The sequence below is a fragment of the Ambystoma mexicanum genome, chromosome 1q (assembly GCF_040938575.1).
Source record: "Ambystoma mexicanum isolate Mex_15411 chromosome 1q, UKY_AmexF1_1, whole genome shotgun sequence".
In the NCBI taxonomy this organism is placed as follows: domain Eukaryota; kingdom Metazoa; phylum Chordata; class Amphibia; order Caudata; family Ambystomatidae; genus Ambystoma; species Ambystoma mexicanum.
In genome coordinates, this window is record NC_090922.1 from 237,097,094 (window position 1) to 237,120,713 (window position 23,620).

At 46.1% G+C, this 23,620-nt stretch overlaps 1 protein-coding gene across 1 annotated transcript in view; it reads right to left on the reverse strand.

The window, feature by feature from the left end:
* The window catches only part of PRPF31 (pre-mRNA processing factor 31), a 571,659-nt gene that overhangs the window by 117,017 nt on the left and 431,022 nt on the right, over window positions 1-23,620 (reverse strand). Inside the window, exon 12 of the mRNA XM_069637987.1 lies at window positions 17,062-17,190. Coding sequence (XP_069494088.1) covers window positions 17,062-17,190 — 129 coding nt within the window. The remainder of the gene's footprint in view (window positions 1-17,061; window positions 17,191-23,620) is intronic.

Consider the following 23,620-nt stretch of genomic DNA (forward strand, 5'->3'; position numbering starts at 1 on the left):
AAAGATCACAGCGGCTACACCCTCGCTAAGCAAACTAAATTCAGAAGACTTTAAATGGGTCGAGCCTTATCATAGAGACAACAAAGCTAAAGCATATCTGCACATTTACTCGTCTTCAATTCAAGATATATGCCGCCTAGCCTGCGATGAACTCAAAACACAAGGCCTGCTGCTCTCTGAAATAAAGTCTCTGGACCCTAAGAATCGTACCCAGGAACGACAATCCAAAGTAGGAAGAACTGGTGTCCACAGTCCTTCTCAACGTCAAATTGATTGAAGAGATATACTGAAGGCGCACTTTTCTCATCCATCAAGAATCCGGAAGCTGCGGCAAGACTCACCTGAACGCCCAACAAGTTCCATCGGGGGCTTGCCTGACCCACCCCGAAAAGTATCGCAAACTTTCCAGCGGTCGATATACACGCAAGAATCAGTTAGACATCGCCTGCGGTACTCCCCAAATCAACGAGCCCGCACGCCTCGTAGAAAGCTAAGTTGGAGAGACCAATCCCCACGTAGAGACTATGCAACTCACAGCTCTGGTGGGCAATCCGATCTACCATCATCGCCAGTTTATAAAAAAAAAGCGCGTCAAACTGGCCCTTGGGAATGGATAAATTGTCACACCGCCTTAGATAGCAATTACCAAAAGAAGCCGACATTCACCAGTGTCAAAAACCCTTGTCGTTGGCCTCTTGGAATACCAGAGGCCATGTGCATCTGACTGACCCTAATACTCTCGACCTGGGTCTTTTCGATATTTTCTGTTTACAAGAAACTTGGCTACAGGACACACCTTCAATGTATGGGTATGATATTGTGATCTCGCCAGCTGTAAAAGGGCTCTTAGGCCGTCCTTCAGCAGGGCTTCTCATCAGAGTACGTCAGATCAAAATTTAAAATTGATCAGGACCATAGCCAGATCATACAGGGTACTGGCGGTCCTAATTGAATGGACCCCCGCTTCTGAACCTTTAAATCAACGACCAAAGCAATCTTCACCTCCGCCACTCGCCTTGATCACTACATACTGGAATCCGCAAAGAACCACTACGCCACTTTTTTGTCAAACCATGGCAGAAATCATTGACGAGATCCTTATCGAATGGAACACTCCCTTCATACTCGTTTGTGGTGATCTCAATGCGAAGTGTGTCCAGCAGAAGATAGTCTCAAAAAATTCAACAGAGGTAACAGAAGCAGAACACAGAGGACAAGTATGGATGTCTCTCATGTCATCCAGGAATTTACACAACGTTGCATGGATCCGTGAAGGGCAGTCCCAGCTCCCGACTTGGGAGAGGGGCCGGTCGACAGCTACTTTGGACTATATTTTTGCTTCACAAGCTCTGTGTGCAGCTATTCAAGACTTCCAAGTGGTCAAAACGGTATCCAGCGACCACAACATGCTCACTACTTCTTGGAGCTCTTCTGCGAGAACCACAACTTATTATCTACCATCGGTTGAAACAAATCCCCAACATTCGCGCCTTCGACTGACGGTGGACAATATTAGATCTATTACCGATCAGTACGTGGCGGATTTTGGGATTGATCAACCTCTTGTTCCACCGACTAGGCCGGACTACCTTCCCATGCTCCTAAAATATAGGAATCATTCGGCAGCGGGATCTTCTATCCCCAAATCACGGAAACATCTGTACGACAAGGAAATAGCTGGGAAGAAAAACGTCTTGAGAACCCTCAGAAGACGTGCTAAGGCTGACAACACCGCTGCGGCATGGGATCGCTGGAGAACTGCAAAAAAAACCTATAAATCATGGATCAGGGCACGTCGAGCTGTTTTATACCAACAAGACGCTGAATCAATGATGAAAGTCCTAACTGCAAAAAACACTGCAGATTTTTGGTCCTTGGTAAATGCTTCGCAAGGTTCCACAACTTATAACATGAGCAATTCAGTTCCGGAACAAGTCTGGGTCACGTTCTTCACCGACCTGTTCGCCACCCCGACCCAGGAGACGAGCCCGTCCTCTGATTCGTCCGCAGCCCCCTGGATCGATCTTTCTTCAATATCAGATATAAGCATAGCCATCCAAAAGCTAAAATCATCAAGAGCTCCGGGCCCGGACGGCTTGTCGAATACTGATTTAAAGAAACAGTCATGAATGGGCTACCTTCATGAGCATTTTGTTTGACCACTGTAGAACTACCAGACAGATCCCAGCCTCGTGGTGTAAAGCAACCATCATTCCAATTTTCAAGCATGGAAGCAGAGAACCCCCGGAAAATTATCGCCCAATTGCCCTACTGGACATTATGGGTAAACTCTTTGCCACTCTTCTGTTAGATCACTTCCACCACTGGGAGAAAACAGCTCCCTGCAGCGATCCATACCAACTAGGTTTCAAGAAAAATGGCAGCACCGCACTGAATATCTTCATACTTACAATCTTAAAAGCTAATATAAAGCAGGGTGCCCCTACGGTGTACGCAGCTTTTATCGACCTCTCAGGCTTTCGATAAAGTGGACCGGACAAGATTGTGGAGAAAGTTGGAAAAGTGGAAGTGCCCAGCCCCTGTATTACAGCCAATAATTGCCCTGCACACCAATACCTCACTTAATGTCCGACTGAACAAACAAGGGGCTCTGTCCAGAAATATCCAAACGTATAGAGGTGTTAAACAAGGCTGTCCTCTGGCTCCGGCACTCTTTGTGGCTTTTTTGGGGGACTACAAAGACTCAGAAGTTCTGGTCCGCAGCTTTCCGCCGAAGTTCGGCAATTCTCCTTTGTCCCGCCTCCTGTATGCCGACGATATGATTCTGTTTGACCAAACTCCGATTGGTCTTCAAAGGCAGCTGGACAATTTGGCAACCTACATGACCTCCAACAACCTTCAAATAAATCGGACTAAAACCAAAATAATGGTCCTGTCCGCCTCTCGACACCCTCCGAAAACTATCCGGCCTTGGTCACTGTGCGAAACTGGAATCGAAGTGGTCGAACAATTTAAATATCTAGGCGTGCTCATAGATGGGTCGTCCAAAGAACTCAAAATGCAGGAACATCTTTGGGCTAAAACGAAACAACTGACTGCCCAACTACGAGCACTTGACAGGAAGTTCGGCAAATTCTCATTATTGCCGGCCATTAATTTTTATAAGGGAAAAATGGTGCCCGCATTGACCTACGGCATGGATGCCATGTTCAGCGTACCCCTCCAACTATGGCGTAAACTAGAGGCCTATATATGGAAGTCTTTTAGGCCTTCCAAATGCTATTCCTATTGAAGTGATCAGACGAGAGTTGGGTCTTCTGTCGCTAAGCGCCACCGTCAGTGGGGTCGCACTCGCCCTATTCAGGAAAACCTTCATTAAGGACAGCTTGCCAATCTTTCAAACTATTGGGCAGGAATTAAAATCAACTAACACCAAGACGGTCCTAAAATGGGTTCACTGTCAAAAAGCCAAATTGGAAGACCTGCAATGCTCACTCAACGACTTGATAACTAACCCTCAAAGAGTAAGTGAAAAATTAAAACTGCAGGATTGGATCACTACTATTGACAAAGCAGCTTCCTTCAAGTGTTTAAACCATCTCCCTCCAACCTATAATAAATTAAAACTTCCTATGGCATACTGTCTAAGATTTCCAGGTAAAAAATTGCGCTCAATATTTTTAAGGGCTCGTTTAAATCTGCTCCACACTCGAGAAATCTTAGGGAGAAGACGGCTGGTCAGCTTAAACACATGCAGACTGTGTAATGACCCTGATTCTGTGGAGAACATCCGACACCTTCTCCTAAACTGCCCGACTTTGAATGAAATCCGTGCCCCATTTTTGACACCGCTCTGGCTTGACTCGGTCCAGATCGATGAGTATACGTGGTGGTGCCGTTTGATATCTGGCGAAAAGTCCCGATGGGCGGTAGTCACGGCTAAAATATTGGAAGCAGCCTTCCTCAAACTTGGTGGCGTAACTTAAAGCGACCGGCCGGTCTTGGATGTTCAATGGCCATTCTTTTTGTGAACATCTTTGAACTTGATACTTTGAGACTTTTCCTTGTGTACTCTCCTTTTTGATGTACATTAACTGCTATTAACAACTTCTTGTAAAAATCATTTTAATATTGATTATACACAAGTAAATAAAAAAAAAAAAAAAAAAATATACACAAACACTTTCTAATACAGAAACAGGCAGATATACCAATAATAATTTTCAGAAGAGTGACAATTCTAAGGTCAGGAAGAACTAGCAGACTTTTCGGAGGGGCATTATGCAACTCTCGGAGAAGTAAGAACTCTCACTATTTTAGAAATGCACTAAGCAGTTCAGGGTAAGCAAAACCCAATGCTAGATGTTTTGAATAGCAACAGCTATTCAAGGTGCGTAAACCCGATGGGTAAGCTTTTACACTCATTCAGTTTCAGAATAACTAAAACAATACCAACTCAATTACTTTCTAGAAGAGTGGAACACAATTTAGAGTTAAATAAATAACTCCTTATACTTTTCAGAGGTGCCACAAGCAACTCAAAGTAGTAAACTCTTTAGGACACTAACGTATTCTGTTTTAGGAATCAAAGTTACACACCAACACATTTACAAGTTAAGTAGGACGTGATCTTTTCTAGGGCATGAGTTATCTTAGAGGCAGAAGAGGTACCCCAGTGTTCTAGGTGCCAACAGTAGGCAGGTCAGGATGAGGCTCAGATACAGGAAAGTCAGATTTCCAGAGGATTGCTCTTTCAGCAAGTAAATACAGACTTCAAAGTTAGTAGAAAGTGTTCAAGGACTTCGGAGAAGGCTCCCTGGATGTTTTTCAGCCTTAGGCCTGGGACGAACTCCCAAACACACAATTCACCCACTCAGCCACACAGGATCGACACAGGACTTAAGGTATTACCCAAGCCAACACAGTACCTCAGCAGAGAAGAGCTTCTGGACGGATGCCTTCTCGATGCAGCAGCACAGGACCCAGTCCCTGGATTCTTGGTCGTGGTGACTAATGATTGGATACTGGATGAGAACTGGAAGCAGAAGTCGCCAAAAGGCTTCCAACAAAGGATTCTTCTAAGCTTCCCGTGGCTCTGTGGATTTGGTGCCCTTTTACAGGTACCTGATGAACAGATATCGCTTGTTGGATTCTCTTTGCTAATCAGGTCCTGTACTCTGGGGAGGGGACTTCAAGAATGCGTGGATCGTCTCTGGCAGTCCAGCAGGAGTCCACCAAGGTTTCAGCAGAAAACTTGACTTCGGAAGACCATAAACCACACACTGGCTCAAGATACTCTGGCATTGGTGGTTTGCAGCCCTGCAAGGTTGCAGCATGTCTAGGGATGGCTCTAACTGCAGGTCTTCTCAAGACTAGTGAGTCTCACCAGCCTAAAAGTCGTAGCCGTTTTCGGGACTCCTAAATTGCATGGAAGAAAGTGTCAGAATAGGCTCTGGATACTCAGCAGGCATCGCCGGTCGCTGGAATCAGTTACAGATGTCTTTTCTTTATCTTACTCTTTGGATCCAGCACCAGTGGTAGACCAGTCTTCAGCTTGCAGAATTACTTTAAACAGGAACCCATGCAGTTTACAGAAATGGGGACAGCCAGCTCCCCGGTAGGAACTGGGTCCTTTGAGGAACACCAGAAGACAATCAGCAGCAGAGGTTTAGACTCCTCCATCGCTTCCTCCCTTCACAAACACTCTGGAGACTTGGAGGGAAACACAAGGGGTTCCAGCCGAAGGAAAAACTTCAACCACAACCATCCCCACACAGGACAGCAGAGGAAAACCCAAGAAAGGACAAGCAGACTCAAAATGGTGAAAAAAGCCACATTCTAGCAGAATGGAGACCACTCTGTGCATTACTGTGGCTGGTTTGACAGCCTGCGTGTGATTAAATAAAAAGTCATTAAAGTCTCATTAAAGATTCAATGCCACCATTAGAGTTAGCTTGGCACAGTAAAATCAAAATCTTGCTAGAGGTCAGTGAGAAAGGGGATACCATGCATCTCCCCAGCACTCCACATTAGGCGGGGTGTGCTGGTCTCAAATGTAAAATGTAAAGGGGATGAACATCCCTCTCTACCCTTGGGAACATTATTTCACCCAAGTTAAAGAGAAATTAAAAAGGGAAGCCCCAAGGGTAACCCAGCAACATTGCATCTAATGTTCTGTGTGCTGCCATAGGAAAATTCATTCAGCCCAAATGTTATAGGGAACTATAAATCCAAACACTATGGATTGACATAAAAAGAGGTCACCCATAAAAAGAGTAAAATACAGGGTGAGAGGGGGAAAGATTCCCACTCACTCAGGAACAAGGAAAAATAATCACCAAATCCAGCAAAAAGTTCTGGGGTTGAGACAAATGAAAATCGCACCAAACAACGGTCGAAGCAGTAGCTCCAGATGTTCGAAAGCTGAAAAAAATCAGATACATCGACATATGGCACAAACTTGCAACGACCAACGTTCCAGGCTTAAACGCGGAAAGGAGATTCTGGGGAGTGTCCGCTGGGCATTCCAGGGACACTTCCGAAGGCTCAGAGAGGCTGGATCCTAGAGAAGGTATTGCACGGAAGGCATGGTATCAACAGTAAGACCGTAAGTAAGACAAGTTACCACAGTCAAGGGTTTGAAGAAAAAAAAACTACATCTAATCCGGAATCTGCAGATGGTAGCAAGCTACGCCCATCAAAAAATAAAAAATAATAATGCAGTCCTTGTCAAAATAAAAGACCCTATACTAAATCCTATTGCCAATCCATACCTCTAAATACAATTACTGTGGGAAACAATGTTATGAAAAAGAAAGAGGATAGGTTAGGATGTTCAGGCCGTTGGCATCCCTTCCCCACTTCTTCAGCACAGGACAAGGCGGTACACTTGAGCTTAGCACAGTCTCTGGCTTACCTGGCACGAGGATACAGTTCAATCATTAGCATCAAGAACCTCCATGCCCAGGTCTCTGCCATTCAAAGTCTCTTATTTCGGAGGGCCTGATGCAACAGGACAAACATCAAGTTCTTTTCCTCTTTCAGATTATATCAGGTTCTTAGGCGATTTGCTATTCACCTTGGATGCCCCTATGCCGGGCTCAGATTCTTTCAACATAATGTTTGTACATTTTTTATGCATCCATTTCCTCGTAGGGTATTCTTTCTCGGATGACTCACGGTTCACCCCGCAAACCCCTCAGTTGGACTCCGATCTCAAATCCCTCGGTCTGGCTCAGATTCCTTTTAACACAAAGTTCTTAACTTTACATAAAAGTGCTTTAACCAAAAGCTTTTAGCCGGTTTCCCTTGGGTGGGCTCGGACCAACTTCCTACATGATTTCATCAACTATCAAAGACTTTTGAATGTGCACTGGATTTTAGCTTGACCCGGTGCAGAACCACTTCAATTTCACAATTCTTTATCACTCTTCACAATTGCCACCTTTCAGCTGGATACCTAACAGACTTTTCAAATGAGCACCCACATGGTGCCAGACAACTGTCTACAGTATCGCATCTTGCCCTCAAAGTTCAATCACTCATCTGCCAAGTATGTTTGCCTCACTTGTTTCATACACTGTTCTCTTCAGTTTTCCTCGTACAAAGTTGCCTCTTGCAACCTTGGCTTCAACACAGACTCGTCTGGTATCAGTCTTCTCAAATCACCGGCTATGCCAACTTCACTGGCACTGCTTTGTTGTGGGAGCCAAAGACAGTACCACAATGGCAAACTATTCTCCCTGCCTGGACTATTGACGCAGGAGAGCCTGACCATGGTATTGGGACATGCCAGTATATAGCTAGGGTGTTAGTCCATTTTCTCACAGTGAGCTTTCTGTGAGAAAATGTTTGTGCTGGGAAGAGGTGGGGGGAGGGGGAGTTGAGTTCCCAAGTATCCTAGGTTAAAGGTCTTAAGGGAAGGTGTCCCACTTCCACTCCCAAAGGACCCATCACCCACGGGATCCTCCCACACTGGTCCATCCCTAAGAACTGGATCTAAAAGCAATGGCTGTGTCCTGGCCACCTGGATGACAGATCCCCAGGGACTAGCGGTTGAGACACCTTCAGGTTTCTCACAGTACCCAGGCAAGTTAGTCCCACTAGTGCAAGGGCTGAAGAACTGAAAGTGTCTTTACAAATCAGGCAGAGGAGCAGGATTTCACTGGACCAACAGCTGGAAGGGATGCTGGTCCACTGCAGAAGTCATCCATGGGTCCTCAACGGGCTGCTCTTCTTCGAATGATTCTTGGCTTCAACGTAGATCTGAGGAATGGCTGCAGGAGGAGTCCTCTTACCCAAAATCCGAGCTGGAAGCAAGTTCAAGTGCCCGCTGCTGCATTTTCAGCCTTCTACTCCTAAAGAAGCTGTGCTGGGCCCGCTACTTTGTGCAATCATAAAGGATTGCCTTTCACCACCTAATCGTGTGGACTCCTCCTGACATCAGTCTTTTTTGCTCCATGGAGGTGGCCTGAGGTCACAAGCTCAGCAGAAGTCATCTCCCTTTCATCACAAGGGTGTTCAGCTGGACTGTGTCTTGAACTGTATTAAAGGTATTGCAATCAACCAAAGCCAAATCCTGTGTCCAAATCTGATCTCTGAAGTGCGACCCCCCCTGGGCATCCTTCAACTGGACCAAGCACAGAAGGGCGTGTCCCCAACGGAATCCGGCAGTAATCTCATGAGAAATTAGAGAAAGGGGAGGAGGGTGGTAAGTGAACACATCCGTTCCCTGCCCCCACCCTTCATAGGGTTATATGGCATAAAATCCTGTTGCTATCTCAGATTTAAAACGGTGGCCTAGTCAAGGATCCCTCCCAGGCCTACCCTAGTGTAGTGGGATTGAGAGAGCTACTTAGCTGAACTGTTTGGAGCTCTGAATCGTAACCACTCGCATTATCCATTTACATTATACACCAACCTAAAAAGTATATCTTTTCGAACTGATAACTTTAGGGCACTAGGCCCCAAACCATCTCAGGGATCTCTCCCCATTTCGGTGTCCGCTGTCCAACCTCTAGCTTCCTGTTTGTTTCCAAAGTCTGACCAGATCAGGCCCCCTGTGTTTCTCTCCAGCATCTGCCACCCAACAGGAGCATTGTAAAACCCCAATCAATTGTAAGAAATACATGTAAAGAAGTTAACATGTAAAGCAATTCGAAAGAGTCTCTGTGGACAGAGGATTAGGCTGCGCAAAGCAGAATTGCCAACTGCATCCATCTTCCTTTCGGTGACACCACAGGAGACCCAATTGTCTCTATATTCTCCTGTAGTCAAGAGCACACATATTGGGCACACAGTATCCATGCAGAAGACTGCATGAATTCAAGGCACAAAACAGATCCAATGACACCTTGCTTAGCCAATCAAAGTGGGATCACACTGACCGTTCAGCAGGGATTGGCTCCATCACATATTACTAATGCTATTTCGTATGTCTGATGAGAAAATCATTCCATTCTTTGGATCCACAATGTTTTCTTCTGACCATATTAGCTTTGTTACCAGGGTCAAGCACGATTACTAAGTGAAACTTACAAAGAAAAATATTCCTTACAGGCAACATATTGAATCATGAAAGGAAATGAAAAAAACATGATTTATGAAAAGAAACCTCATTAAAAACATTCATCATTTATAACAAAAATAGAGGAGTCTATAATAGTAGCAAAATAGTTTTAGTTTCTAAACGAATATAAGGAACAAGTTACATACCTGTAACTGTTCTCCAGCATGGGTCTGGCATGGATTCACATGCTCATGAATATTCCCCGTCAAGCTGGGAATCCTCAGTAAAGAAAAAAATCAGTTTAATTTCTGAACGGTCTTTCTCCTAATAACCAATCACTGGTCTCTGGGTCATACTGCCCCCAGCCAATGACTGCCCTCTACCTAACCCCCCCTCCTCTGGCAGCTATCTTCAGATTTGGTAGCACGTAAAGTGGCAGTAGGACCAAGAGAAGAGCCGCAGAGGGGTAGGAGGGAGGGTTTGCATGTGAATCCATGCCAGACCCATGCTGGAGAACAACAGTTACAGGTAAGTTACTTGTTCCTTCTCCAGCATGGGGTCTAGCATGGATTCACATGCTCATGAATACAAGAATACATAGCAGTACACATGCACAACCACGGGAGGTGGCAAGGCTCAACAATAAGCATTTACATCAACTCAACATTAAGCATCTCTTACCCCTCACCAGGCGCGCCCCCCCCCCCCCCCCCCCCCCCCAGGCGCGCCCCCGCCCCCCCCCCCCCCCCCCCCCCCCCGAGTCCTGGTGTAGCGGGAAATCGCCGCCAGATGCAGGCATGAGCTAGCCCTAGCTCCGCCTTGGCCAGCGACAGTAGGTACAGCAGCACTTCAGAGGCCGTAATTCGCAGAGGGTTAATCTTCTGTGCACGGCACCAGACAGAGAACCTCTTCCATTTGTGTCCATATCACTTGAGGACGCCCTGGCCTTTGCAAGCACCTCCTTGCAGTCTGCCAGGATATCGTACCCTCCAAACTCTAGTGCTGCAGGAGCCAGGCCTGCAAGTTCAGCGACCCCGGGTCGTGATGGAGGATGGCGCCCCCTTCTCTGGTGAGGAGGTCCGCGCCTGTCGGCAGTTTGACTTCGGGGGTCGCTGACATGTCCAGAAGGTCCGGGAACCAGATCTGCCTCAGCCACGCTGGTGCGACGAGAATCATCCTGCACCGGGACCATTTGAGTTGGTTGATGAGTTGCAGCAGCAACAGCGGCAACGCATACAGGAACAGGCCGTCCCAGGGGAATGAGAAAGCATCGCCCATGCTCCCCGGCTGGGGAAACCTGCTGGCGACACTCCGGCACTTGGTGTTCGTCGCCATCACGAATAGGTCAATCTGGGGATTGCCCCATTGTTGGAAAAGTAGATCCACTTGATCCTGGCGCAGTTCCACTCGTGGCACGAGCATAGCTCCCTGCTCAGCGAGTCGGCGATGGTGTTCTTTATTCCTGCCAGATGGAAGGGTACCAGAAACATCCCCTGGGCGACGGCCCAGTGCAACAGATCCTGGGCTTCCTTGGATAGGGCTGGGGATCCGGCGCCTCCCTGCTTCTGGATGTAGAACATCGTGGTGGTGGTGAAGATCCTCACCACCTTGCCCTTGAGGGACGGGAGGAACGACCTGAGGGCCCAGAACACGGGCCGGAGCTCCAGGACATTGATGTGTAGTGACCTCTCCTCCAGGAGCCAAAGGCCTCTTGCGTGGAGATCTCCAGTGTGCGCTCCCATCCCTCCAGGGAGGCGTCCGTCGTCATTGTCTCCTGATGTGCCGGGGTCTGGAAGTCCATACCCACCGCCAGATGCGCACCGGATCGCTTGATGGAAGGTCTCGTTGAGCGAGATCCTGTCGTTGAAGCTGCCCGCCGCCTGCATCCAACGGGCGTCGAGGAACTCTTGCAGTGGACGCATCCGCAACCTGCACAGGCGCACGAGGTAGATGCATGAGGACATCATGCCGAGCAGGGACATGATGGACCTCACCCTGGCTAAGTCTATGGTCGACGTGCCGTCGTGCACACAGCGAAAACCGTCCAACTGGTTAACAGAAACCAGTACAAACCATCATATTGTGGACGTACTGGTCGGGGCAATTCGATTGCCCCAGGGTCTGTTAGTCGAGGGGGCACGTCTGTCCCCCCTGATCGAGTTTTGGCTGGTGGCAGTGGAAACTACTTTTTATATTCGACCACGAATATTTCCCTATGGGATTTTCCCATTGTTCGAAGCTACCAACTTTATTTAATTCTCATAGCCTCGAACATACCGCTGGTTTATTTAATTAATATTAATTCGCCGGTTGGTATTTTTTGCCAAGACTCGATTCTAAAATGGCGTTTGTGTTCTCTTCTGTGACTCCAACCCACGTTTGAGCCCTTGGTTCCACTTTTTGACGGGCTTCTCCACAGAAGCCTCCAAAAGTGGTGCCACTCTGTCTGGGTACCACAGGGGGCGTAGGAGGGGGTTTAGGCACCCTGGACTGAGTTACCTTGGTAACTCAAGTCGCACTCTTGTGTGATTGGCCCAAGTGGTGAGCCGGCCAGCTCACCACTTAGCATGTTTGATTGACAGCTAGGCTGAGTGAATGGGGGTATGCTGCATAAAAGCAGGGCTTTGGGGACTGGAACTTCAGAAATCGCCATAGGACCTGAGAATCCGACGAGGGAGAAGCTGAGCCGACCTGCCACGACGACACCACCGGTGGAGCCCTGCGGAACCGACTCACCACTTCCCGACAACAGAAGATCTCCCGGCTGAAGAGGCTTCTTCCCCTGACTGGTGGGCACAACCAGTTTACCTTCTTTCTTCACACCCCAGATCGGTTTGGGTGTCGAACTGCCCGTGCCAAGCACCCCGAGGGCCGGATAGCCACTTACCACTGAACCGCGAAACAACAGACCGCTCCTTGTACCTGAGAAACTCTGCGGCTGGTTTCTTCCCTGGCAGTGCAACAGACTCCTGTCTTCCTCCCCGACGAGATCCTCTCTTCCCCCGGACAAAGCACCGACTTGCATCCGCTGCCAGGAACAACTGCCCCCGCTGGAGTATTCTCACCACTTTAAGGTACCGTGTCCGCCAGGCCTCCCTTTCTAAAGATTGCTACAAGGCAATAATAACCGCTTAACCTTCTGCACTGGGCTGGCCGCCTTGACCGTGTAACTGGTCCCTTTCTTTGGTCCAACTCCTTTTTGAACCATTACAAGACTTTTGTGCACTGCAACCGTGTGACCTTGGACACATTTCATTTTGATCCTCTTAAAGCGGATCCGGCCTACTGACTCTGAATTCACGGTGTTACTTTGCCTTCCTCTCTTGTTGTGTTCGTGAAAAAGTGTTGGGATCTGTTTCAATTTATTCTCTGCTTTTCTCTCCCTTTTTAAAACGAATTATTAGAGTGCCATCTACGTTAAGCGCTCACTGCTGTCTGAAAATAAGTGGGGCTTTACTTAAGACTTGTCTAATATTCTTTTAAGGGAGTGTATATCTTTTAGTGATCGTGTTTTTGAATTGCTTAGTATTAGTGCCTGTGTGTTTTTCTAGATGTGGTTTTAAATAAATATATCTCTTTTACACCAAGCCCTGGTCAGTGTTTACTTGTTCTACTGTGTTCTCTTGACCATTGTGAATACTCTGTATACTGCCTAACTCTTCTTGAGGGAAGTCTGACTGCTCAGCCACAGCTACCAAGTGAATCTGTGTGGTACAGACTGCTATCAAGTGGGTTTACTGCCAAACACCTGTAGTCCTAAATCTTTTGCAGTGGTCCCAGAGGGAACTGCACAGGTTTCTGCCTAACAGTCCAAAACCCTGGTCTGCACATCTTGGCGGAAGTCAGTTGCCTTGAGCCAACCACACCGGCGAAGGCAAACGCCGTTGCCCATCTGGCGAAAACCGTTGTCAGCAATGTCCGTGGCCACCGTTATGGCGTGGTCCGACGCCACCTCGCCTTCCTTGTCGCCCGGGAGGAAGTCCAGCAGGGGAGCGATCTTAAACCACAGCTCCCTGTCGTAGTGGGCCACAATTGCGAGGGCTTTGGCTGCTTTAATCGTCGTCACCGCCGAGATGACCCGTTGTGTCCCATGGCGTCCAGTTTCTTCCCCTCGTCGTCCGGCGGGGAGGTCGAAGTTGAAGCCATCGCCCCCGCTGCTTTCTTCTTGGCCGTTGCGGAGAAGACCGAATCCGGGGTCGGTTGCGCCCTAAGGCACATTGGGGCGGAATCCGGGACCCGGTACTTCTTGTACCGGTCTCTGGCAGGAGTCGTGGGCTGGTTCTTCAGGAGCGACAGCCCCTTGTCCCAGATGTCAGTAAGGGAATCGAGAGGACTGTCTTCCTCTTGGCCTCACGCCGTTGAGAGGAAACCTTTCTTCTGTTCCTCGGGGCAGAGCTGGAAGCGCTCTGATGCCCTGGCGATAATGGCATGGAAGGAGCCAATTTAGTCGGGCGGGGAGGCCCGAGGAGGTGGGGATGGAACGCCCATTCCCGTCACCACCGTCATCCGTCCCTGTCATGGCCGTCTGTTCCTGTGTCATCCCTCGGATCAGGAGAGGGTGATCCGTGAAGGCTGGTAGGGGGGAAGAATTCTCTGCTTGCTTGGAGGGCTTCCCGATGGTCCAGGATCAGCTGGATCGTCCGTTGGGGGTAAGGGCAACCTTGTCCTCATCTCCGTAAACAAGGCCTGGATCGCCCTCAAGATTGCTCCCGAGTTGTCTTGTGGCCCAGGTACTGGCTGCGATGGCTGGGGAGGGGAATCCTCCGCATCCACTGGCTTCTCATCCGCCTCGTCGGGATCCCTCCCGTGGCACCGGACCTCCTCAGAGGCTGTATCTGTGTCCGTAATGGCCACCGCTCCCCCCCCCCCCCTTCCACCCAGGGTTTCATGGGGGTCTTATCGATGGGCTGAAAAGACGATTCCCTCCGTGGTGGCAGGGAAACTCTAGGCCCCGAGTTCGCCTCCACAGGCTTCACCAGGGCCGTTGCGACTCCCTCGATAGAGGCCTTAGCCGGGTGAATCAGGGCCTTCGCGACTTTGGGCGCGCTTGAGGCCTTCACCTTGGGGGGGGGGGGATTGCTGCTTCGCTCCCCCTCGGCTGTCTCTGTCGGGATCAACCAGGGATTCTCCCGAAGCTTACCCGGGTTCTCCGATTTCCTCTTCCCCGAGCCAGAGCGTTGGCTCGTGGTTGATGGTGTCGTTGAAAGGGCGCCCTGCCTGGCAGCTGACCGATCGGCGCTCCCGGTGCCAGCGGACTCGCAGTGCTTTACCTTTTGTTGGGGCCCCCATCACCAGAGTGCCCTCAAAGGTCTTAGAAGACCGCTCTGACTTCTTCTCACCTACCGCTGGGCTCTTCCCTTCCAGCCAGTTGGTGAGCCGGACACGCCGATCCGTCATAGTCCGTTCTTCTGACATGTTCTTGCAAAACGCACAGTCCTTCTCCACGTGCGTTTTTGTCTTCGTGAAGGCAGTAGAGACATCTGGAATGCGCATCCAGGGCAGCTCCTGAACAGCTTGGATCCGGGCGTCGTGTTCCCTTTGTCCTGGGCCATGTCCACGCGGGGTAGGCCTCAAAGATCTTCTGGAATCCTCCAAGAAGCGAAACTTGACGAAAACTTCACCCTTGAGGGGTGTAGAAAATTCCAAAACGGGTCTGTTGATCGGAAGTAGAAACGGTGGAGCTTGAAGCTCGATTGGCCAAAAAAATGAGATGAAACTCTTTGAAAAAAAATAACTGCAAAACGCAGCAAAAGCTCGAGAGCTATAGCACGAGGACTCCCAACACTTGACTGTGCGGTAAAAATCTGAAGATGGCTGCCAGAGGACGGGCTTAGGTAGAGGGCAGTCATTGGCTGGGGGCAGTATGACCCAGAGACCAGTGATTGGTTATTAGGAGAAAGACAGTTCAGAAACGAAACAGAAACTGATTTTTTCCGTTACCGAGGATTCCCAGCCCGACAGGGAATATTCATGAGCATGTGAATCCATGCCAGACCCCATGCTGGAGAAATAAATGTTTAACAATGACACCTAGCCTATGTCAGATGTCTTATTTCATATCAATTTCATTACACTGTAGGCACCACACAGCATGTCAGATTATAGCCACAGATTGTGAAGTGGGTATGACGAGCTTACAGACAACGCTGGTGGATATCCATGCTTTATTTACTTAAATGCACCGGATGAGTAAAGCCAAGAAATAATCACAATCTAATCCAAATCTAATTTCAACATGAAGGAAGACATCATGAACGCTTGTGGAATCACCCAAATGGGGCATTTTCTTTTACTGCATAAAAATGATTCCTTTGTTGGCAGACAGCCCCCATTTATAGGTGTTTTACTAACTGCTGTCAGTCTTTCTTCAGTGCTCAATGAGAATGTATTGCTCTGAATCTATGAATAGGTAGTGAGCTAGAAATCGCCACTTAATAAAAACCGTATACCCAAATACACCACTTGTTACTTAAACAAAAATTCAGAGACTCCACCAATCTTCTATGCATATAATAATTGCAAGTACTTTCATACTACAAAACTACGAGATTTCAATCACAGTTCCCCTTCCAACTTGAGTGAGGTTACTGCCCTGAATTAACCAAAACCAGATTCTCTCATATGCGCGCTTCTCGTAAGCAAACGCTCCAGAACTTTCATCATGTCTTCATTCTTTGAACACTCCAAAAGTAATCCAGACTTTAATACATTTGCATTCCAATTTGTTAAACTATTGCTTCCTTACGACTTCAAAACTTGCATAGACAGAAATGAAAAAAAACATATGAACAACTCAAATTCAACAGTTTTATGTACAAAATAAATAGGCTTCTAGAGCTGGGCATTTTTACAAAATTAATCCGGTCAAAATCCAAGCCCTAATCTGTACTCTAGCTTGAACACTAACAAATAACCATGTCCAGGCTTCCAGCCAAATGTAAATGTGGTGTACATGTTTTGTTGCAATGTGCTGAGACACTCAATTGTGACTGGAGTTTCCTCTGTGGTCATAGGCAGGATGCCTATTTGTCACAGGAGGAGTGAGTGGGAGACATCAATGGACTGATGCAAATCTTACTTTAACAGCAGACAAAATAGCTTCAAGTTGTCCCCAACAACGTCTTGTCTTGGGTAGTAGGATTTCAAAACCCCTATCCAGTCATGGTTACTTGTGCTCCTAATATGAAGCCTCAGGAAAGCTTCTCCAGAAGCATCCAGTTCCATAAACTCCTTTCCATCCGAAATATCAATGCTCAGAAAGGCTCACGAAGGACAGACAAGCTGCAATTTGGAAATATTGTGCAGGACAATTATCTCCACAAACGTTGTGACTCTTGCAATGATGGCAAATATTGTACACCGGAACACAGCCCTCTCCTTTGAACTCTAGTTCCTATGCAAGTTCTTAGCATTGTAACCCAAAGTACTGCAAGCGCCCCCAATGACTCTTCAAAAGCCATGCACTATGGAAGAAAACTACATATAAACGCACAAGTGAACGCTCAGCATGGCAGTATTAACCCCACTCTTCTTCAGCATGCCCCTCTGATCTGAGCTCCTGGAGCGCACCCCTCCAGAGATTTCTCCTTTACCTGTAATGTTTTGGAGATCCTCGCCTTTGTAGCTTCATTGACTTGAGCTTGACGTATACGTCCACTTCCAGACTTTCCGAGGTGTCCAAGACTGAATCCCAAGTCTTCCTGATAGGCATCTTCTTCAATCTACAATAGGCCACAAACAATATTAAACACTGAGCTAATGACAATACAGTAGGGCAGCAGGGGAGAAAATTTAAGTGCCCCTTAAAAGCATTCACCATACAACGTTAGCAATGGAAGAAAATGTGCTCACAGTTCACAACATACAAAGTGTGGATAACAATCAAGCCAACATTCTGCACAATCCAACAATTGTACCTTTATTTAGCATATAAGAATGTATAGATTGGTATGCTGCACCGAAGTATGCGTGCAGAAAGCTTCTGCATTGAGCGAATGAGTGGGAGAACATTCCCATAAGTGCACTGAAGGGGATTGGAGGTCAACTAAACCATGTTTGAGGAAGCTTCTGGAAGAATCGGCTGCTAACTGTGTAGTAATACAAATTTGAAGTTTATGAAATACAGAAATGTTGGGCAAAGGTGGCCTTGTTACTAATCAGAGGAAGGACATACAATTGTAAACTGTCTATATATAAATGTATAGATATATTGTGCTAATGTAAAAAAAGATATATCTCCTATCAACAGTTACCAACATTAAACATCAACTGTTCATTAGAACACTTACAAGATTGAATATTGACAAAAAATACAATTTATCAAAACACCCTTTATAAAACACCCAATTCAGACTGACAAACACCACCTTATTAACTTGGCAACAATCTAAATTGATAGAGTTAGATATGGTCTTAGAGGCTGAAGTAGGCGTCTCCAAGTCTAAATTATCATTCGATTTACATATAATCTCAATAGTTACTTCATAAACCATTGTCATGTACTAGACATGTTTCAGTTCTCTTGTGTTTGAGGAACTTTCTTCAGGAGTAGTGTCACTTGTTAATCATAAAAACATACAAGATATACTGTTGTATATTGCTGCAGTTTCCTACAGCTACTTGTGAGCAGTGTAAAAGTTGTTTCCTTCGTAATATAAAACCGTTGTAACTTTTGATTAAAAACAGAGAGGGTAAGCTACGATTGCTAAATTGACCCTCTAAAATAAATGTAATAATCTAGAGTAGACCTAGAGGTAACTTTACCTGGTCTAGTCTGTGGAGTTCGCCGAGAGGCAGTCTTGATTTAAGCAAGAGATGTCTTCTCTTAGGTATGGTTCCCCCAATTGAAGGGATACTCAACCTGCAATGGAATTTGCATTTTGTTTATAAAATCCTTTGAGATTGGACTGTAGAGCTTTCTCTAGGTGGATTAGCTAATTTGTAGTGCGTTACTTGGAGGTTAGAAATGATCGAAATACCTGTAGATGAAAGGTGTAGGTCTGAAGTCAGCTTGATTACAATTGCGTTTCGGCCAGAGACTCATCCTGGTAGTTAACTGTAGTCTCTTTCTTTGGTGGAACCTCTAGAGTAGAGTATGGTATAGGGAGAGAAAATTTAGCACCCTGGACTCGAAGAACTGTAAATATAAGCTCTTTTAGCTAAACAGAAAAAATACTGTTCTCGAATCAATATTACCTTTTTGATTTTCACAGGACAAATAGTCCCCTGTAGACTAGTGTACAAGTTATGTTGGTTGACATTCGTCCTTTTGTCGCAGAGAGCCCCTGGTTTAGTCTAAGGAGACTAGAGAAAAAGAGAGAAGAGTCTCCTTTAAGCTTGATAAATTGGAACTCTGGTTCTAAAGGCTAGTAAAGGATATTAGGTAGGTACACATCTGTTGCTCTTGAGTAGCTACAAGTTGACATATCGTGTTTCTGGAGTGTAGAGGAGTACACCCTTTTCTTACCTCTGGGGCTGGAGCTTGAATTCTCCGTTCAGCGCTGATTGTAAAGCCTGTAGGACCCGCTCTCGCACGTACAGACTGATCGTCTGTAGTCTGGTCGTCATCTTAGATGGGGAGTAATAAATAGTCTTATCTTTGTGTCTAATACCGGATCCGTAACAAACTAATATATTGTAGTTATTCCGGCATGTGTATCTGAATAGATCTAGAGACAAAGGCCATTTATGTTGAATATTGTCACCTGCCTATGTCTAAAGAACATAACGCTCCCCTTCTCCATAAAAGGTGGGTGCCTTATTCAGTTCGTTCTGACTCCAAATTACGGCCGCCATCTTGGCTATAGGAAACGGGCCGAAAGACGTGGTCCTTTCTTTATTATCTCTGATATTCCAGGCTTCCCATTTACTCACTCAAGGTTGCGACTCAGAAAGAAAAGAGTCTGTTTTGTCACTTTAATACCTGGCAGGAGAAAAGACTGTCTCGATTGCTCCGTACTTACCTAATTAGTCACAGGACTGTTATAATTATACCTAGGTTGCATATGCATCTACAACACCTCTGGGATCGTGGCAAAACCAGTGGGGTACGGGTTAATATACCCGCTGGGAGTTCTCGAAAGGAACTGCCCCCTCTTTCCACATCATTAGTTTATAAATTGGAAAAAGGGATAGCTCTCATAATTCCCTAATTTCTCCATCAACCATGACTGTAGACTAATTACTCACCAGTGAACTCCAGTATGTCAACTCGTAGCCTCTCGGGACTCTGATAACTAGTTCAAAGGGGAATGGTGCCCTATTTGGTGAGCTCTACTTTCCTATGGTCAAAGAAGTCCAATTCTCTGGACAGGCCCTGTAGTTGATGACCCAGAGGGACGTTATATTTTATACCATTCAATAGCTTCATTGAGCTCTTCCTCATCGCTTTTTGTTAGGAAAATTCATCTTTGCTCTTTCTCAATTAGAGCTTTTCTCTTTTTATTGATGTCTAGGCCAGTCACAGTAAAAGGACTGTCCACTTTAGATCTTCACTAGTGTGATGGTTGCCTAAAAAGTTTTTAACCATAGGAGCTGTTAAGACTTTGTTTAAACAGCTCCGAAGTTCTATGATTCGGGTTTTAATCTTTGTTTTTCCTATGCATCTTTTACCACAGGGGCAAGTAATCATATAGATCACAAATTCCGTATTACAATTGGAGAATTTAGTTTGTTGCCATTTCTTGTTTAGGCCTATCTCCATTTCTTTCGATTTTGTGGTGTATTTACACACACTACAATGTCCACAGGGGTGATGTCCTATTAAAGGACACAAGCCCCAACTTAGTGTAAGGGTTTTACTTTGTTTCTGGCTTGATTTTAGTTTGCTGCTACTGATATGATTACCAATCGTGGTGGACTTCCTGTAAGCAAAAAGAAGGCAGGGTAGTTGCACTGTAGCTTTATCAAAGATTTTCCACTGTTTCCGTACTATGTTGGTGATAGTTAGACTGAGGTTAGTAAAAGTATTTACACTTACTATCCGATCATCTAGGTTTTTTTTTATCTTATCTTCCAACAGTGACTGGCAGTTGTTATTATATGCTCTTTTAGCTGCTCTCATCAGCTTTTTGGGATAGTCTCCGAGTTTATCTGAAAGTACTCCAGCTTCTGTCTCGTATGCTTCTTTAAGGCTACTGTTCCGTTTTAGCCGTAAAAACTGACCATACGGTAGATTATCCTTTAAATGTTTCACATGATGACTTTTGTAATGCAGTAGCGAGTTTCTATCAGTGCTTTTATGGTACGGTTTGACCAAGAGGACTCCCTCATGGTGAAAGATGGTCACATCTAGAAAATTAATATAATTTTGATGGTCATTGTGAACTGTAGATGCAGATTCTGTTGGTGTAATAATGAACAGTTGATGTTTAATGTTGGTAACTGTTGATTGGAGCTATCTATCTTGTTTAAATTAGTTCTTATTACCCATTACAAGATAGAGCTACCACTTCTGTGCTTTCTATGGGATTCCCTCCTAAATTTAGTGTAGATAACAGCCCAAAAGCACTTTAGCACTGAGGAGATTACATTCCAGAAGTATAGATCAAGGAACGGTGCATACTATTATTGAAATAGGAATATTTTAAGCTTACACCTGAATGGCAAAGTGTTTCATCAATACTTCAGAGCTCTAGACAAAGTGTATTTCAAAGCTTAGAAGCAAGCACCTGAAAAGATATCCCCAGTGTTCGTGCTTCCGGTATCTAGGTACAAAGAGAAGCTTTTTATTAGCTGAACGTAGCAATCTAGGGAAGTTAATAGAATCTAAACTTTATGTGCAGATAGAGAGGACCTACACCATGTAATGCTTTAAACACCATAATCATGTTCCCGCTTTTTGATTATAGCCGTTACTGGGAGCCAGTGTAAACTTTTAAAGATCAGGCAAATGTGGGCTCTATCGGGGTGCGGGCACTATTCTTGCCACCATGTTCTGGAGTATCTGAAGACTGTCTTTTGCATACAGGGGAGCCTCCAGGAGTAGCAACACATGTCCATAGTAAATACGTGACCCAATCACTGCTCTGGCTTTGGTGGCACTTTGTTCTTCTGTTAAGAATGGGTCGATCTGTCAAAATCATCAATTAATAGTTGGAGCTTTTCCTTTTTGAGTGAAATCCTCCCCACGTTGCGAGTTCGCCAGCATTTTTGCTCAACTAATGAATTATTTGACTGCTTCTCTTGAGTGAGTGGGATCCTTTTTCCACACTCGCGCATTCTTTTACTGCAACTCTCAGAACCCTTTTTACCTCTTGGTTACTTTTAAATGGAGTTATTCTTTCCTCCAACTTTTCTGGCATCTACCTTTTCCTATTGTAGCACGCAGAACTTTCTGTGCTGTGTTGCCGAGAGCTCCTTGAGCTCCCAATTTTATTTTCCCTGTATTCACACACTTATCAGGGCAGGGGGATACTTTCTATCCTACCTGTGTTTTATTTTACAAGATCAGCATACCCCCACCTTAAGTAGAGTGCTGATGGGAAACATTGTCTTTAGCGCCAACTGGATTCTTTTTTGTTCATCCCCCCAGCCCCCCGTGTCTAGTTCCATGGTGACCATGTCGTGGTCTGACCAGCCCACAGGTCGGATTGCACTACTTCTTAGTCGTCACCTGTATTTCCTGTCTAGTAGTAGGTAGTCTATCCTTTTGAAGGTCACATATACAACTGATGAGAATGTGTAGCCCTTTTGGTCTGGGTGTAGGACCCTCCATACATCCATTAGGCTCTAATCTCTAGGCATTCTTTAAATGTGTCTCCCGCTCCCTGAGGCCGCCGCAAGTGCTCTGTTCTTTTTGCTAGTCTATCCATATGCGCGTCAGCTCAGGAGTTAGAAATTGCCCCCAATTATAACCGCCCCTCGACTCTTGCCCATTATAATAGACCGCGCTTCTTCAATGAATGCGTTCTGGCCCTGGTTAGAGGTATATACTGAGGTGAACGTCACCCATGTCCCTTCCCAGCTTCCCTGGACCAATAGTAGATTTGCCCCCCCCCCCCCAATGAGGGATTGCACCACCGATTAACCAGGCGGAGCCGCAGGAGCAAAATCAGGCTTACTCCCACTTTTTTCTGTGTGTCCGATGCCCAATAGGTATGCCCCACTCCCCTGTTTTCAGTTTGGTCTCCTGGAAGAAGAGGACATCCAGGGATGTTTTCCTAAATTCTCGCACCACCAGTGACTTTTGTGGGGGAATTCAGCCCTTTGACAGTGTCCCCACCCTAAGGAGGTTTTCTCCCACCCTTTTCGCCATTCTTCCAGCCATTCGTGGATTGGTGCCTTTTGCTCATCTCCCTGTTCCGCTCCAGTTTCCTTCATGCATAGATTCCCTCTTGTCCCATCACCCCCCCTCTCGAGTTCCATCCCGTCTGTCCCCACCCTTTTCTCCCCCTTGTAACAAATAACCAAAAATCCCAAAAAAGAGAAAACTGTTATGTTGGGTCCCTGGTCATTAATGACCGACATCTTGGTATGAACAGACTTCTTTACTTCGCTCCATGGTACATCAGCTCCAGTTCATTAAGTCAGGTAAGTATAAGGGACAGATGACATCCACCGGCATCCTCTCTCAGAGATCACAATCTCCCAACTGACCTCCATAGAACCCACTCATAAGACAAGCTTCTCTGCTCTACAATATACATAAATCAACCACAGCATTCCACTCATATGCAACAAGTGCAGGGAAAGCTAGATATAACATATCTTCCCCCTTTACCAACACCCCAAAACACCAGAGAGTGATGGACCACCGGACACCAACAACAACAACTTCTCCAACACATTCCTCTAGTCACATTAATAAAACTTAAACATGGCTAACAGATGCATCAACTGTGCATTGTGACACTTAACATTTCAAGTCCCACCCGAAACAAAAAGGTTACTCCAAATAACTTGACATGTTATGACATTGCCACGTCTTTGACATCAGTTAAAACACTAAAAGTCCATCGGTGGAGAAAACATTAACACTTCTCTAAACATGTAAATCCACAAAACTTAAATGAATGCACTCTATAATAACACTATACCGCTCTACACCAACTCTATATCAACTCTCCCCTCACTCAAAACATACACAACCTTCATCTCACTCACCTCACTGAACCATTCAGGACCCACCTAGCAATCCTGCCAAAACTGCAC